Source organism: Periplaneta americana, chromosome 17, assembly GCF_040183065.1.
Source record: "Periplaneta americana isolate PAMFEO1 chromosome 17, P.americana_PAMFEO1_priV1, whole genome shotgun sequence".
Taxonomy (NCBI): domain Eukaryota; kingdom Metazoa; phylum Arthropoda; class Insecta; order Blattodea; family Blattidae; genus Periplaneta; species Periplaneta americana.
The window spans coordinates 6,916,870-6,936,521 of NC_091133.1; the positions used below are offsets into that span (position 1 = coordinate 6,916,870).

Below are 19,652 nucleotides of genomic sequence, written 5' to 3' on the forward strand. Positions count from 1 at the left end.
CTGTAGGCCTATGAGGTTCCTCCTGATTCAGCTAGCAAGCGACGGAAAATGGAATCCTACAAAATTGAAGCCAACGAAGTATGTGACTGTGTAATTCAGAAAAATACTCACCGTTTCCAGTCTTTAAGCTACCTAGACGCAACAAAATTGTTAAACAGCAAAATTTTTGAGAATTTTTCGTATAAATTTCGTGAACGCGAACTTGAAGTTGCTGTCAACAGCTATACTATACTGAACAAAAGTGTGTTAAAGACACACCTTGGAGTTATATACGGAAAACCCGACTTCCAAAATATAGATGTCTGTTTAATTGTTACAATACATAGTCTCCAACAATTTACAGGATCCATTCGTGAAGTAACGAAGTTGTTAAATATTTTGGTTACAACACCAATGACCGCTGCTGAGCCAGGAAGATGTTTTTCTTGCTTGAAACGCATAAAAATGGTTTTTAAGGAACACTATGTCCAAGGATCGTCTCACTGCTCTTGCAATACTGTCAATAGAAAAGAGTATGAAGTCCAAGATGGAGGGGCTTAACACCAGGATAATTGACAAGTTCTGCAGTAGGAAAGAACGTCGTATGGACTTCATATTTCGTCACTAGGCGAGTCTCAAATTAAGATAAATACATATAAGTGTATATAGTAGGCAGATATATAGATTGTAGCACACTCATTATTAGACCACCAGCCGCTACTGATTTGGAGTACTCAATCTTGGGAGTGCCGCCATATTGGAAGTCCTTGGAGAAGAAAGTCATTCGCGAGAAAATAGTAGACAGCAGTCCAATAGTAGGACTTGTCAGAACTTGAATACTCAGCGTGTGTTTCATTAAGAATAGCCCGCGCTCTCGTTAGCGATGCCGCACGGATCCGCTGATGGCAGCCATCTTTTTTCGAACTTGTCACAACTTGCATTTTGAATGTGGACAGCGGCCATATTCGCCGGACTTGTCAGAACTTACATGCTCAGCGCTCAGTGACGTCACACGGATCCGCCTATGGCCGCCATCTTTTACGAACTGGACACAAGTTTCATTTCGAGTGTAGACAGCAGCCATATCGGTAGGACTTGTCAGAACTTGCGTGTGGTCCAAGTTTCATTTGAATTACGCTCTCGTACTTACCACGGATCCGCCGATGACGGCCATCTTTTTCCGAAATTGTCAAAACTTGCACGCTCGGCGTGGTCCAGGTAAAATTCGAAATAAACCGCGCTCTCTTTAGTGACGTCATACGGATCCGCCATTTCGTCGGAATTGTATCAACTTGCGTGCTCAGTGTGTTATCCAGACACGCGCTCTCGTACGTCGCCCGGATCCGCCGATGACGGCCATCTTTTTTCCGAATTTGTCAAAACTTGCATGCTTGGCGTGGTCGCAGGTATCCGCCAGCAGCATTTATCTTCGGAGTGCCTCGAGAAAACCACTCCGAATCGAGTACGCCATTTTGTGAGAGCCAACGATGGAGGAATGTCCCGAGAAAACATCTACGCCATATTGCGAGTGCCTGGAGAAAACATTTACGCCATCTTGGCAATGCCTCGAGAAAATCTGAGCGTCGTATTGGTAGTGCCACGAGAATAAACTAACAAAATATTGGATTTAGGATTATTTTACATTAACATTTACTTACGCCGCTTTTGCGAAACAGTCCCGCCATCTTGGGAGGGCCACGCTGGACGCCATATTGGCATTATAACGGAAAAATTACTTTTATTCGACTTAGATCGCTTTTGCGTAAAATGTACTTGCGCCGGTATTGCATCCATGTATTGGGAGTGCTTTCAGAAATACAGTGCCGCCATATTGGAAGTGCCTCGAGAAAAACAATGCCGTCATCTTGGAAGTGCCTCCAGAATCGCTGGACGCCATATTGGCATTATAACGGAATTTTTTTCGACTTAGATCGCTTTTGCATAAAGTGTACTTACGCCGCTATTGCACTAAGAAAATGCATATGGCGTCACACGGATCCTCTGGGATCCGATCCGCGGGGGGTCTACCTCGGGGGGTCCCGCACCCCCCTCCCCCTTGACCACTGGTCAGTTGAGTGCACAACCTTGGGTGCCAACCATGAAGCTCGAATTTCGTCTTCCCGCGCTTCCCCTCGCACTAAGGCATGCGGAACTCCCGAGGCAACCAGATCTTGCAACACAGCGCCACAATATTTTATTCCTGTCTAGCTCCATAATTTTTGCCAGGCAATATCATGAACTACATATACTATTATACTAAAGCTCCAGTACACAGGGATTACTTTGCAATGAATACAAGGATCATTACAGTTTAGAGATAAAAATTGGTTAGAAATTTCGTTCAAACGTTTCGTCTAATTGAAAATTTTCCCGACATTTTTAACTTAGTTGGAGTTTACCCACAATAATTTCAAGATAATTCAAACACTTTATGTCTATTCCTAGTAATTTTAAGATTGGTACATTCAAATTTTTAATTTCACGTTTCTTTACATGTATTAAAATGAAATCCACTTGACAGAGTAAATATAATAAACAATAGCTTCTTGTATCCTGTACCTTTTCGATCGTATAAGAACAATTTGCAAAATTTAAAACCTATTCTGGAATTCACCCAAAATTAGCTCGTAATTTATTGCAAAGTTACAAAATATCTTTTCTCTATGGGCAACCTAATGTTCTACGCAAATATTTCAAAACGATGGGTGAAAAATAAATGCAGACAGGGAATAACGAATGTACCTACATCTAAAGCAAAATCAATTATTTGGAAACTGTAAAAAGTATTGAGAATTTTAGACAAAGACACAGACAACAAAAAGAAGTCGTGACCTTAATTATTAAAATATATTATCAAATAAACTGTAGGGATGTGTAGCTTGGCAGTCATTAAGAGTAAGTCTTACAAGCAGTTTGGTTTTCAAATTTGTAGCCTAAAACGAGACAAGAATTCATCATTAGAGTTCTCTGCAACAAGACATAACTTGTAATAATATATAGTAATGAGATATTTTTATCTCTGTCATAGCCTGGAAGGCACTGCAAGTACTATTCAAAGGAAGTAATTAATCCGTTACAATGATAACACAAGATAAACACACAAAGTGTAATCTCTGTGCTGCACTCACCTCAGGTTCACGTTTCACGACAGGGTACAAAATTGGTATCGAAACTTCCTCTAATTTTATTCCACATATGGGATCAGGGCTCTGGTTCACATATTCCTCTTTTATACCAGTCACATGCTCATCCAAGGAAATCCGTTCCTGCAATACAAAGAGACTTCTTAAATGAGAATTTATTACACGGTGTTAGAAGACGACTTCTAACGTTACAAGTTTCTCTCTACGTGTTTGTATGCCACAGCTTGACTGCAGCCCGCAACACTATGATGATTAGGACCAGGATTCATATGAAGAGTCCACTGCAAGAATGATGGATGTCATTTGGAATACATTTTTCAGGAGAAACAATTGAAAGTTTGAAATGCTTACTGCTCAAACGATGAAAGAGTAATGGAACGGAGAAAAATTCTCTCCGGTGCCGGGATTTGAACCCAGGTTTTCAGCTCTACGTGCTGATGCTTTATCCACTAAGCCACGCCGGAAACCCACCCCAGCGTCTGACAGAATCGTCTCAGATTAAGTTCCAACTCTTGGGTTCCCTCTAGTGGCCGCCCTCTGCACTACGTCATAGATGTCTATGAATGTAGGACTGAAGTCCACACTTGTGCTGAGGTGCACTCGTTATGAGTGACTAGTTGGCCGGGATCCCACGGAATAAGCGCCGTCTTAAGAGAGAGAATTTTTTTCCGTTCCATTACTCTTTCATCATATGATGACTCAGAATATCTGCATGGAAATATCATATGTACTTCGTGATTTAAGACGGCGCTTATTCCGTCGGATCCCGGCCAACTAGTCACTCATAACGAGTGCACCTCAGCACATATGTGGACTTCAGTCCTACGTTCATAGACATCTGTGACACAGTGCAGAGGGCGGCCACTAGAGGGAACCCAAGAGTTGGAACTTAATCTGAGAAGATTCTGTCCGATGCCGGGGTGGGTATCCGGTGTGGCTTAGTGGATAAAGTATCAGCACGTAGAGCTGAAAACCTGGGTTCAAATCCCGGTGCCGGAGAGAATTTTTCTCCGTTCCATTATTCTTTCATCATATGATGACACAGAATATCTGCAAGGAAATATCATATATACTTCGGTATATTAAATAATATATGTGATATGCGTAAATCACTTCGTGATTAAGACGGCGCTTATTCCGTCGGATCCCGGCCAACTAGTCACTCATAACGAGTGCACCTCAGCACATGTGTGGACTTCAGTCCTACGTTCATAGACATCTATGACGCAGTGCAGAGGGCGGCCACTAGAGGGAACCCAAGAGTTGGAACTTAATCTGAGACGATTCTGTCCGACGCCGGGGTGGGTATCTGGTGTGGCTTAGTGGATAAGCATCAGCATGTAGAGCTGAAAACCCGGGTTCAAATCCCGGCACCGGAGAGAATTTTTCTCCATTCCATTACTCTTTCATCGTATGATGACGCAGAATATCTGCATGGAAATATCATATGTACTTCGGTACATTAAATAATATATATTAGTGCTCAAAGCTTAACTGTGATTTTCCGATTATTACTGGACAATGACTATCAGTGTTAATGCCATATAACTCTCTATGTACATTCTCTATGTCTTAAGCTATGCACTGACAGTCTTGGTTCATTTTCGACAAGAAAGTGACAGTCTTGGTTCATTTTCGAAATGAAAGTGACATCCATCATTATTGCAGTGGACTCTTAAAATGCAAATGCAAATTTTTCATGCAAAATTTTTTTTTGAACATGTGAACATCTGTGATGATGAATACGAAAAGTTAATCCTGCATATTTATTTGCACATTTCGGTCATTCCTTCATATGATATACTACTGTGCATATATTGTAGCATATTTTAAGATTGTGTTGCATTAAATCCAAAATTTGCATAGTTTTGTAAAAAAAAAAAACTAATACGCTTCTGGATTGTTCTGTTGACAGCAGGTAATTTTTTTTTTCTTCATTGTTCTATATACACTTTCAACACATATAATCACTGATTAACTTTACAACTTCTTTACTGTGTTAACATTTTAAGAAATTACTCGGCTCACTAGTTTCTAAGTGTTATTCTTCATTGTCCAAAGCCTAGGCCAGGGAATTTCTTAAAAAGTTAATACAGTACAGAACATGTAAAGTTTATCGGTAATATTTTCTCGTTCACTGTACCGGATGGCTAGACAGTTCTTGTGTATGAAGTGAAGCTGTAGAAAAACCAAAACCAGCACTTCCTGTTTTAGTTATATTGAAATGCTGCAAGAAAAGAAGTATTCCCAAACATTCGAGCAGCAAAAGGTACATGTTCCAACAACTATAGGAAAACTTTGCACAAACCACAAGTAAATGGATACAAGTGGCCAGTCAGACGGCCAGATAGGAGTTATGATCCAATGAGATTGTCTTGTAGTCTGCAATGCCGACCCACATATTTACACCGAAACTGACTTGATTGCCTTAATCTGAGTGTATAGACCTCAAGTTCCATATTATCTGAAAATGCTCGTTAGAGCATCCTCTATTTTCTGTTTAACTCTAGCCCACTTTTATTGAATCACCTGGTAAAACTTATTTTACGATTTGTTTTTATTTTCACATTGATTTCGCCAGTGGTACATTTAATATTTGTAATAAGTTTAAATTTTGTATATTAACATTGATTTCTATACAGTTTCTACTGTCAAACTAAGCTGTATACTCTTTTCTTTTGCTAACTGATGCTGTCTCCAAATTTATCAAAAATATTTCTTCCCTTCCTCATTAGAATGTATTTGAATCAATCCATTTCAGTAGTTGATAAATCAAAATACGGTGGAGACGAAATGTTCCCTTCTCTCAAAACGAAATGGGTATAACATTATCAGTCTTTCACACCCAGATGCATACCAAAGTAAGACACCAGGGAAGAATATATCAAGTAGAATGGCATTCCAATAATGATGGAGCCACTACCGAACATATCATAACACGTCATCAATCTTGGAGTAATAATAATGTGGTAGATAATCCCCTAAAGCAATAATGGATAAATAGAAAAAGAAATTCTCCACTGAACTTAGTAACTGATTTACGTAAAGAGTAATTTTTTGGTTGGAAATAAATCCCGAAAAGACAAAGTATACGATTATGTCTCGTGACGAGAATACTGTACGAAATGGAAATATAAAAATTTGGAAATGTACCTTTTGAAGAGGTGGAGAAGTTCAAATATCTTTGAGCAACAGTAACAAATATAAATGATACTCAGGAGGAAATTAAACACAGAATAAATATGGAAATGCCTGTTATTATTCGGTTGAGAAGCTTTTATCATCTAGTCTGCTGTCAAAAGATTTGAAAGTTAGAATTTATAAAACAGTTATATTACCGGTTGTTCTTTATGATTGTGAAACTTAGATTCTCACTTTGAGAGAGGAACATAGGTTAAGGGTATTTGAGAATAAGGTGCTTAGGAAAATATTTGGGGCTAAAAGGGATGAAGTTACAGGAGAATGGAGAAAGTTACACAACACAGAACTGCACGCATTGTATTCTTCACCTGACATAATTAGGAACATTAAATCCAGATGTTTGAGATGGGCAGGGTATGTAGCACGTATGGGCGAATCCAAAAATACATATAGAGTGTTAGTTGGGAGGCCGGAGGGAAAAAGACCTTTAGGGCGGCCGAGACGTAGATGGGAAAATAATATTAAAATGGATTTGAGGGAGGTGGGATAAATGTTATGTTTTATTTAACGAAGCTCAATACATAAACAAAATATACTCAAAACTCCAATACACACTAGAACTTGAAAACAATAAATCCATAAATTTCCTAGACATCACCATAACAAAAGTTGACAACAAACATACCTTCAAAATATACAGAAAACCAACCACCACCACCACCACCACCACACACATACACAACACATCTAATCACCCCGCACAACACAAACATGCTGCATTCAGGACAATGGTACACAGTTTACTCAACATACCCATGAGCCAACAACACTACAATGAAGAAGTGAACACAATCAAGTACATAGCACAAGAAAATGGTTACAACCCAAACATAATAGACAACATCATAAGGAAGACAAAACAAAAACACACAAAACACAACACAAACACAAGAACACAAGAAATACATCACACTAACATACGAAAACAAAAACACACACAAGATCGCATCCTCATTCAGAAAACAGAAATACAACATAACATACAGAACAGAAAACACACTACAAAGACATCTCAACACACAAACAACACAAATAAATAAATACAACCATACAGGCGTCTACAAACTCACATGAAATAGTTGCGACAGTTTCTACATTGGACAGACAGGCAGATCATTCCAAACTCGATACAAAGCACACATTAAAGCAATAACCAGAGGACACAATACATCTACATATGCCGAACACATAACCAATGCTAACACATAACCACACATACAATAACATAAATAGAGACATGGAAATCCTACACATACAACCCAAAAACCAAATACTCAACACACTAGAACAATATGAAATATATAGACACACTAAAACACACCCTAACCAAATCCTCAACACACAGATCAGTTTTAGAACACACACACTATTTGACTCGACTCTTCATCACACGAACGCACCCACACAACAGGCAGCGAAGTTGAGATAACACCGAGACACAGAAGGCTCTGAGGATGGTGTCAAGTAGCATCGAAACAGCTGTAAGCCGCACATGCTTACATAATTAACACGAGTAAGATTGCCATTTAATCAATTATTTATATTCAAGCGTTAAAAGTAGTGTACGAAAGATTCAACATGGATAAAAATTTTAGTTATCTCGTTTACCAAATTTCATATGAAGAAGAAAAAGATTGAATGAGAAAACTACTAAATTCAACAAAGCAATGGGGATAATTAATCAGATATTCAAACCAACCTTAGTACAAGAACACACGCGCACCAGAATTTATAAAACATTGGCCAGACCTACACTCTGTTTCCGTAGTGAAGCTTGGACGATTCGTAATATTGATTCACAAAGATTAACGGCGGCAGAAATGAGATTTATGCGTCGTACAGCGGGATACACGAGAATGGATCACATGAGAAATTTTGACATTATGAAAGAACTGGGGATTGAACCGATTACGGAATACCTACAGAAATACAGACAAAACTGGAGATCACATGTCATCAGAATGCCTCGATCTAAAATTCCACGCCTAATTTTAAATTACCATCCTGTGGGCAAGAGATTCTTGGGCAGACCATTCAAGCGTTGGCAGGAGACCGTAATGGGCCACTAGGCCCAATACAAGCAAGGATGATGATGATGATGACGATGATGAAATTCACAAAATGTATATTACTAGTATATATGGTTAATAATAACATGTTTAAATTGCATCCCTCTTTGATAAGTGGGTTTCATTTTATTAATATCTTAATAAATTATTGTATTGCTTTATATAAGAAGTCCCTTGAGCCACAATTTACATTATTTTTAATTGATATTCACTTATACGATTCTTTATATTACATTGAAACAAACATTACTATTGTAATTTTATGTAGGCCTACAGTGGAAGGATAAATTACAAGCAATTGTTTATAACTATTAATTTTCTATTTTATAAATAATTTACTGATTAATTTTACAGCAAAACCCTATAGTAAGCAATATTTCAGTAGCCTATAGTGTCCCCTTAAATGCGGAAGCCGGAGAGTTTGCACGAGGAATGCAGTTGGAAATGTTTAGATTTATTATCATTTGTTACTTGTAATTTATTAAGTTTTCTCAAAACTATCCCATAACTAATTTTATGGGTCACTATGTTCTTGTCCACAACCTTCAATTCAACATTAGAGTTCTCTGCAACGACATAACATGTAATAGTAAATACTGTTGATTCTTTCTCTATTTCCATCATAAATTGAAAGGCACTACAAGTATTGTTGTAAAGAGGTAGTGTCCGTTACAATCAATACATAAGATAAATACTGGAAGAACACGCTTTGCATTCTTTGTGCTCCACTCACCTCAGGTTCACGTTTCAATACAGTGGACGAAATTGACACCGGATCATCCTCAACCTTCACCTCAGATGTGACAGCATGTCCCTGGTCCACATATTCCTCGGAGTAATAGGACATCATTGCGTAGGACTATGTACAACACACTGTCGGTCGTGGAATTGTCTCATGCAGTACCTCCATCATTATGTTATACAGGGGTTCGGCCGGTCAAGGCTGTCTAACTTCCAGATGGCCGTGATGAGACAGATTGTCAATCAAAATTCAAGGCTTCATCCTTAATTGTTATTAATTTTACTATTATTAGTTTTGTACTATAATGTTGCTGATTAATTGAATGAAGCTATTGCATCCACCCCCCACTGTAAACGAATATTACAACATTTTATCACTGCCAATGCGAAATACCTTGAACATGAGATTGGACTAATAGATAATATCGGATGTGATCAATTTCAGAGCTGTATGCCTACCCAGCCCACCCCAAATACTTACGGTACCTTAGTTATATACCAAATTCGTTCTGCGTGAATGAAGAACACCGCCATATATTATATCTTAAATGTGACGTAATTTGAGAGAGGGATTAAGGGAGTCTTCAGTGTCGCCAACAATTGTCACAATACTACACACTTGATCTAACCTAACTTAATCTCTGACATTGCTACACATTTAATCTAACCTAACATAACCTCTGACAATATTGCACACCTAATCTAACCTCTCACATATTACTACACAACAACCGTAACGTAGCCAAAACCATACATAATACACACCTAATCTAACTTATCCTTTAATCTAACCTAACATAACCTCTGACAATATTACACACCTAATCTAACCTCTCACATAATACTACACAGTGTTGCCAACACATAAATTGTATCCCCGTCAGTAGAGCACTTGGAAATCCGTCAGAATCCGTCAACATTAAAAAAATATAGAGAGAGAGAGAGAGAGAGAGAGCAAATTATAACAAAACTTATTTACAAATCCTGATTAAAATAATAATTCGTCACCATTTAACTTGATTACGAGGAAATCTGAAACAGGGGATTCTTAAACATAGCACGGAACAGGCAAGGCTGGTCAAATAAAAAGTAAAATATCCCAAAAATTAAACAATTAAAAATTACAGTAGCTAAAAATGTCAAAAGACAATGTAAACCTAATTTCCGCCAAAAAAATCCGTCACCCGTCAAAGCCATTTTTTTCCCGTCCGCTACGTTGAATTTCCGTCAATTTTGACGGAATTTCCGTCCAGTTGGCAACACTGATACTACACACCTACCGTAACTATACATAATACATACCTAATCTAACCTATTTTAATTTGTCACATAATACTACACATGTGCATTAACATTCCTCACGATAATATCATGTAATTGGAAAACGTTGCCATGTCTGCTATACGCTGTTTCCAGAGCCACCTAATGAAATAAGTGGGACATGATGGCGGGGAGAGATTATAGAGACTCTCTCTCCACTGCTCATATTTACATAATTGCATTTGGTTAATTAATTGTTTATGTTTTGTGCAATAATCAATGTGTTAATGTAGTGATAATTCCATATACAAAAATTCAAATGTGTTGTGGCTGTGATAAGTGTTGAAAAGTGGTTTACAGAGTCACATTGGCAGTGATAAAATTGTGCGATATTCATTTACAGTGGCGGGTGGATGCTCTAACTTTAATGTCTTTAAGGATGAAGGGTTATTACGATGAGGAATATTGTGGTTTTACCTCGTAGCTAAGGGATATATAGACGCAGATAGCTGAAAATACCTTGTTTCAGATCACTCTTTCTTAAGCCGAGACTGAGATTTTGCACAATATGAAAATCACAAGCTTAAGTGCGACTGTCAGGTACCATTATATCTAATAAAAGTAAGGTAAATGTGGGAATAATTGACCATGTGTTAGTAGTTGACCATTTCGAAGGAAAAATGTTAAAATAAGTTTGAATGTGGTTTAAAAATTTAAACAATAGCGCGAAAGTACGCTTCTGCCATCTGGTGGTAAACACTCAAAACGCTGCGCAAAAGAATTGCATTCTGATCTAAGATGGCTAACACTGAATCTTAACCTGCCGTTCTGTTGTCTTGTTTTTGAAGTTTTCTTCCAGAATTTGCTAAGGAGACATTGCAAATAATGCTAATTCTGAACGGTAAATACATTATATTTCAATGTTAAATAATTATACATCAAAATAGGCATGTTTTATATTAATTAAGAGATATTTATCGTCTGTTTACTGTACACCGGAAGTTAGTTAGGGAAGTGGTCAAGTAATGAATAAAAAATTTACAAATTTTCAATAATTGATCACCCTGGTCAATTACTCAGTGATATCATTCTTTGTTTAAACTCTTCATAATTGTCCCGTTTATTGTTTAATAGTATACCAAAACGTTTTATATAATTTTTAATGTAATTGGTTAGATTCATCTAATAGATGACCAGGTGGTCAACTACTAGAACAATGCTGTGTCAACTTCTGAATCTATTTTGTTTGTATTGCTACATATCAATTATGCCTCCCATAAAAGGCCACTTCCGCAATTATACAGAGGAGACGATGAGGGAAGCTATCAATGATGTACGACCTAACAATACTCCAATCCGGACAGCAGCAAAAAAATATGGAGTACCAAGAATTACACTGAAATATAAAGTGGAAGGCAAATCACCCATAGAAAGAAAAATGGGACCCCAAACCATCCTAAGTCTTGAGGAAGAAACCATTCTTGCGAACTGGGTCTTAAAAATGGCAGAAGCAGGGTTTCCCGTAACTGTGAAGCAACTTCAGGATAGTGTTCAACGTTTCATGACCGACTTTAAGAGAGAGAATCCCTTTGTTGACAATCGTCCAGGAAGAACATGGATCCAAGGCTTTCTGCGGAGAAATAGCAATATATATCAACGAATAAGCCAGAACCTGACAGTGTCTCGGGCATCAGTGACAGGCTGGTTTGCAGAAGTAGAAGATTACTTAAAAGCAAATAATCTATTCCAAGTACTGATGGACCCCTCGCGACTCTTCAATTGTGACGAGACAGCATTTTTTCTTAATCCGAAAGGAAACAAAGTCCTTCCAAGAAAAGGAAATAAGACAATTTACCAACAAGTCAATTCGGATGAAAAGGAGTGTCTCACAGTGCTTATTACTGGAAGTGCCAATGGTAGTGTTGTAACTCCTTTAGTGGTCTACAAATATGAGCGTCTCCCTCCTGAAATAACACTTAATTTTCCTTCTAATTGGGCACTTGGAAAAAGTGATTCGGGGTGGATGCAGTCTGAATTATTTTACGAATTCTTGGCAAACTTCTCCCACTCTTGGTTAAAAATAAATAATGTAACACTTCCTGTTATATTATTTGTAGATGGACATGTTTCACATTTGAGTCTGCATACGAGTCAGTTCTGCGACCAACCATTTAGACAACCCCATTTTGAAAAAAAAAAAAAAAAAAGATTTTGCAAAACTGCTGAAAGAAGTTGTAGATAAGCATGTTACTCATTCTGTGTTGGCCAGTGGCTTCCGCAAATGTGGACTCTATCCTTGGGATCCGACAATACCTAGAGTTTCAGGACATGAAAGTTGCAGTGCCAGGCAAAAGAATGATGTGCAGAATGACTTTCATGAACGTTTGAAATACATCAAGCAGGAATTCCAATTTCTGAATAACGGTATTGGAAAAGAAAAATTGGAATTATTTGAGCGATCTGCATATGATTGGGAAGGAGATCCTTCTGACCGATCACTTTTTCTGTTGTGGAAGAAAACTGAATCGGAACTTAAAAGTCTGAGCACTACATCTGAACAAACTGTTTTCAATGACAACACTCTTGAAGAGGATGCGGATACAACTGTTTCCAGACCAATCAATATACTTCAGGGAAGTGTAACACTCGAACAGTATACTCCAAACGTCACTCCCATAGTTGAAGGCAGTGACGAAACCGTCATTACAGGACCAATGGATGAAGAGGAAGAAGATACAACCACCTGTGGACCATTGTGTGTATCAATGACTAGTGCAACTTCTGAATTCATTGCTTCAAATGATTCCATTACTGTCCCCAATTCAACGAATATACTGATAGATGCTCTGAAAGACACTTCCATGGTTGAAGACAATGAAGATGTCGCCATTCCAAGACCATCAAATGTACCATCTCCATTTAAAAAGTATATGTTCTGTCCCACTGTTGACAAGAAAAAACCACAGAAGAAAAAGCCAAAAGAAAGATTACCTGCTATAGTGTCTGGAGTACTTGGCCGAAAGTATTTCCAAAATAAAATGAACAAAAAGAATGATATAGAAAGATTGAGAAAAGAAAGAGCAGCTTAAAGAGAGAGAAAGAAGGAAGAGAAAATGAAAGAGAATGAGAGAAAAACAAAGAAGAAGGAAAGTAAACTGAGAGTGAAGAAACAGAAATGGCATGAAGAGTCAGATTCAGAATCATCTATTTCCAGTCCTGATCTGAGTGATGGTGAAGGTTCTGACTGGAACAAAGTTTCTTCTGACGAAAATGATACAATTACTCTGGAAAAAAATGATTTCGTAATTGTGGAATATGAGGGGAGCTATTTTCCAGGGAAAATAGTGGAAATTGTGGCCGATGGTTATGAGATAGTCACTGTGGTTAAGAGCGGTCTTTCTTCTTACCGGTGGCCTGATAAAGAAGATAAGCTTACTTACACGAGGGAGCAGATAAAAAAGAAAATCCATTGTCCAAACTTGTGTACTCGCCGTGGCTCATACCTTATACCAAAAATGAACATCTACTCATCATTTTGTATGTAAGAAAATGTTGTAATGTTGTGTGTTTACTACAGGAATACTTACTCGTTTTAAATGTGTCTTTGATGTGTTATAATTACTGTAATAAAATAAATACTTTATGATCATTGCTGTCGTTTTCCTCTCCATGTACATATGGTCAACCACTAAAACAATAGATGGTCAAATAGCAAAAAAAAAAAAAAAAAAAAAAAAAAAATTTACATGGTCAATTACTAACATAACATTGTGTTTTGAAAAAACCGCTAGAGAAACTAGAAAAAAAAAAGTACTTGTGAAACATTTATCAACCATGTGCTGGCAGAAAGTGTGGCAAGTAATTTGGGCTATAAGCATTATATAATTGACTAATATTTACAAGGGTATAAGAGCCTATATAATTTTTTCCTTAAAAGGTCAACCACTGGTACATTTACACACATTTAATCTAACCTAACATAACCTCTGACAATATTGCACACCTAATCTAACCTCTCACATAATACTACACAACAACCGTAACATAACGAAAACTATACATAATACACACCTAATCTAACCTAACATAACCTCTGACAATATTACACACCTAATCTAACCTCTCACATAATACTACACACCTACCGTAACTATACATAATACATACCTAATTTAACCTATTTTAACTTGTCACATAATATTACACACTTGCATTAACATTCCTCAAGATAGTATCATTTAATTTGAAAACGTTGCCATGTCTGCTATATGCTGTTTCCAGAGCCACCTAATGAAACAAGTGGAACATGATGGCGAGGACAGATTATAGAGACTCTCTCTCCACTGCTCATATTTACATAATTGCATTTGATTAATTGTTTATGTTTTGTGCAATAATCAATGTGTTAATGTAGTGATAATTCCATATACAAAAATTCAAATGTGTTGTGGCAGTGATAAGTGTTGAAAATTGGTTTACAGAGTTACAATGGCAGTGATAAAATTGTGCGATATTCATTTACAGTGGCGGGTGGATACTCTAACTTTAAAGTCTTTAAGGATGAAGGGTTATTACGATGAGGAATATTGTGGTTTTACCTCGTAGCTAAGGGATATATGACGCAGATAGCTGAAAATACCTTGTTTCAGATTACTCTTTCTTATGCCGAGACTGAGATTGTGCACAATACGATAATCACAACCTTAAGTGAGACTGTCAGGTACCATTATATCTAATAAAAGTAATTACTATTTCATAAAATATTGACCATATGTACATTGTGAGTATCTCACTTGTCTGAGATCTATGACTTTAAAAGTGCTCCTCAAGACACTCTTGCAACAACTAAATTTAAGATGTCGAAAATTCAATGGGTAAGAATAACGAAGGACAAGCCTGGCATAGTGATGACTCGAAGAACATTTCAGTTTTGAACAGTGGACGGAGAGTGTTGTTTTCAAAAAAAAAAAAAAAAAAAAAAAAAAAAGTGAATTTGAACAACAATGTCTCCTCTCTGAAGCCTTTAATTGTAAGCCTCTCAGCAAACTTTCAACTGGAAAGACCTTTTTATGAATTCATAATACGATATTATTTCAAAAATAAAATATTTGACGGAATAATGGTTCTCTTATGAAAGGTTTACTTCAATTAATTTATACTTTTCATTATTTTAAGGAAAGTTTATTCTTGTTTGAATAATTATAGATTTCAATTTTTGTATTTAAGGGTTGATGGAGTCCCATATTCACATTGATTCATTTTGTTCCACTCATTGTAATTAGTACAGTAGGCCTATAGTTCACATAGCCCATTATATTTCGCAGACTTGTAGCACTAAACCTCATTTCACCCTTTTTGATAATTCATCATATTTTCATTGTCTGCTGGACCCCGGACTCATTTCACCGGCATTATCACCTTCATCTCATTCAAACGCTAAATAACCAAAGATGTTGATAAAGCGTCGTAAAATAACCTACTAAAAAAAATTTCATTGTCATGACTGCGTACAAATAAGAAACAAAGTGATAATATAATTATGGTTACTTTAATAAAATTATGACAATACATTGTATGCCTGAAAAAGTGTTTATGATTTACAATAAAGGAAACGACAATCCATATGTATGTGAATAGTGATATATGAAGTCGATATTATGCATTCTGATGTTACTGGTGCATAATTGATCGTTGGTGTTCTCTCATGAGTACAAGATATGACAGAATATTTAATACAATTCATGTCATAATCTAGTCAGATAGACGTAGTATCATACTGAAAGGAATTCTACTGAATTTTTCAGTTAGACTCGATGGATGAAGATTTCAAGTTACAGCCTCCTTACAAGAAAAAATACGAGGAGGAAATAGCTGTATGATGAAATCAGAGTGAATCAACCTTCATATTCCCGGAAGTTTCCTCATTAATTACGAATGCTCACCTTTCAATGTACCTACGTATTTGAAAGGTATTACCATTCTCAGTTTACTGTGGACAAAGGCTAAAAGTTTCTTGCTTGTGCTAAGATCCATGTAGTTTTATCTTATAGGACTGAGAGAAATACATACCACTAAAATCGCAATACAAAATCTTTTCGTCTGCATGTTGGAAATCATCTGAAATAATTTTCTAAAAGAAACACTTTTCACAGACATCAAATTTGAAATGGTTCTCGCCTACAAGCGTTCATGGGTTTTAGGCTACCTGACGGGGAGAAACACAAACCACTGTAATCGCATTAGAAACCTTTGTTACCAATACCTGAGTATACCTACTAGAGAAACATATTTGGCAACCATCGCATTTAGAAGTTTACTCGCTACTAACTGTTCATGGCTTTTTACACTACTCAACTCAGAGAATCGCTCAACACGAACATCGCATTTGAAAGGTTTATCGCCTCTGTGCTGGCATCTATCTAGGTAACACTGCGTAACAAATCTTAATTTTTTTTTCTTGCGTTGGACATGTGGTACATGTTTCGTATATAATTTGGACCTCATGAATACGAATATGACAGTAAAAACAGTTGTTGGTTATGGATTTTCAGAAATTTTCGAGTTTATACCTATTCAAAATACTGCTTTATATAATGATAATAAGTTCAATATTCACTGTTCAGAAGATTATAGCTTCCTTTTTCTGCATTTTCTATTATGCAGGGCATCACGTACATCACGAGCTAAAGTTCAACAATAGTCAGATAGTCTGCTAGCATATTGGTAGGTATTCCACTGTTAGTTTTATGTCTGGCGCAAAATGACCAGTGTACCGTAAAACGGGCTAACTTTGGTCACTTTGTAAGTTTTTTTTTATTAATTTGAATGTGAAGATGATAACTAATAGCCATATTTAAATTCGAGACCATTCTCCATGATCTGTTATGTATAATCCCATGAAAAGATAACTGCCATGTAACATTTTGTTTGCTATATTAAATTTTTAATTGTGGACGAAGTTTTCCAAGAAATGGGGTAACTTCGGCCACCAACGAAATATTATTAAAATTCGAAGTTAAACACGCCTGTCGTTACTTCGGCCACTTGAAAATGTATAGGAAAACGTGTAAATTGTTTTGGATTTAAAGATTTATTGGGAAATTAAATAAACAAGTGATTTAAAATCTAAATTTATTGAAATAGTAAATTAGAACAAAATCACCTAAACACCATACAACATGGATCCAGCTGTCTTTGCTGTAAGATTTTATTATATGTATATATATATATATATATATATATATATATATATATAGTAAATTTTATTAGTAACAACAATGTAATTTATTCGTCACAACAATAATTCCTTTTTACAATTCACCTTAAACGCTCTCGTCAACAATTGGATCTTCACTCAACACAGTATTCGTTATAGCACTCCACCGACGACAATGACAATTTACTTGGACTATTACGCACAACAATGAACTGTTAATCTTAACTAATATTTACAAAGCACTATTTACAAATCAGAACTATCAGTTCTCAGTTCACAGTTCTTCTATCTCAGTCACTCGAGTTCAGAGTATCTCGAACCACAGACCTTCAGAGACAGTTCACTGTACTCGAACTCGGGTCCCTCCAACTGCGGCCCCTGCACTCGAACTCAGGTCCCTCCAACTGCGGTCCACTGCACTCGAACTCAGGCCTTCGGATGCTGACGCAGATGCGGACGCACACTCGAGTCGAACTCCGGCTGGCTTGCTTGATCTGGCTTACTCACTGACTGAATAACTGAAAAACTCTAAAACTGCTGTCGTTCTTTCGCGTCCGTAATTTATAACTACAGCGACGTAGCCTCGAAAGTTCGAATTCGCGAGTCTTCCATTTCGACGGATTTCTCGGCCTCTCTAGGCAAGCAGAAGATGCGCGCGCAAACTCTCTCCAATCTCTCGCCGCGTTGGCCCTCTCCCCTCTCAGCCGCGCGCCATTCCAAAGTGCTCCGCGCGATCTTCTCTCTTGCGGGACGCTGGTCGTGAGTTCGAATCTCACGTCGCTGTCACAATATATATATAACAAACAGGAATGCACTTTAGGCCCTCAACGCTGCCTGTTATGCCCTGGAAAATGTATCTTCCACGCCCTACAGGAAGCTGCATTTTGAATTTTCTCACAATTTGATGTTTGTTTATTGTACACACATCCTCGATGTCAGGAAAGACAAAGATGAGATTTTTCCCTGCTTTTTTTCTCAAGCACTTGATGACACAAGTGTCAGCAGCTTCTAAAATCTCAACTGCGTAGAATCTTTGGGTCTTATCAGCATCGCTAAAAAATTGCACAAGAACAAAGTCCCCTACTTCATATGAATCTGGCAGTGCAGTGGAGGTCTCAGCATCTGTCTCAGCCAAACTACAAGAAATCTCAATTTCAATCAATTTCACTTCATCTGAGGTAGAAGCAATTTGTTGGAGCTCCACTTCAGTTCGGATGATGCCCTTAACAGACACACTCCTTCCAGGTTTTATGTTGATTCGCTTGCCCTTGAATTTCGTATTTTTTTTCTCACCCAAGCGTGCTGTTTTGAGGAATTCCGTGAATGAGTCACTCCAAGATTTCTCTCAACTGCCTTTTTTTTGGGAATCGGGGAGTTTCTTCAGCACAGCCTCCCTGTTCACAGGGTAGATTCCTGTTGATAGGAATCCAGATTTAAAGTTTTTTCCCAATCTTTCAAGATCAATACCTTCAATTGCTCTCTTCAATATCATGGGAAATTCAATTTTAGGCCATGTGCCCCGGTTCTTTTTCCACTCATCAAGCGCCTTTCTCTACGCAACCTTTAATGGGTGGAAGACAGCAACATCGAGGGGGTTGGATCAGATGTGTGGAGTTCGGGGGCTGTCGCACAGCCTGATTACCTCCAGTGAAAGGTGACTGGAAAGATTATATCCGATTATGATTTTCTTTCCAGTCAATCTTCTCATGTAAGAAAGGCGTAACTTCAGGAACCAATCCTCAAAAATATCCAGATCAAACCACACACTATCATTTCTGTTATAATGGGATCCGTCGATGCCACTCTCAGTCCAGCCTTGGTATACAGTAAGTGTTTTGCCTTATACAGCACATATGGCGCAAGAAGATCTCCAGATGCTGTTCCTGTCATCATGACAGAAACTCCACTTTTGGACATGTCTGTTATTCTTTCTGGATGTTTCGTCCCTCTTTTCACAATGACCTTCACTTTCCCAGGGTCATCAACAAAATTAGTTTCATCATAATTGATGATGTTCTGAGGGGGAACACATTCCAGGGACTT

General features: G+C 37.5%; 1 protein-coding gene across 2 annotated transcripts in view; it reads right to left on the reverse strand.

Moving 5' to 3' along the window:
- LOC138693227 (zinc finger protein ZFP2-like) overlaps window positions 1-19,652 on the reverse strand; it is a 57,566-nt gene that overhangs the window by 15,087 nt on the left and 22,827 nt on the right. The window contains exons 1-2 of one of the 2 annotated variants that reach the window (XM_069817023.1): window positions 9,126-9,636; window positions 3,108-3,245 (exon numbers count right to left, since the gene is read on the reverse strand). In XM_069817023.1, the coding sequence (XP_069673124.1) occupies window positions 3,108-3,245; window positions 9,126-9,242 (255 nt within the window). In that variant the 5' untranslated portion in view covers window positions 9,243-9,636. Of the gene's footprint in view, window positions 1-3,107; window positions 3,246-9,125; window positions 9,637-19,652 lie in introns of those variants that run through there. The other variant, XM_069817024.1, reaches the window with a different exon arrangement.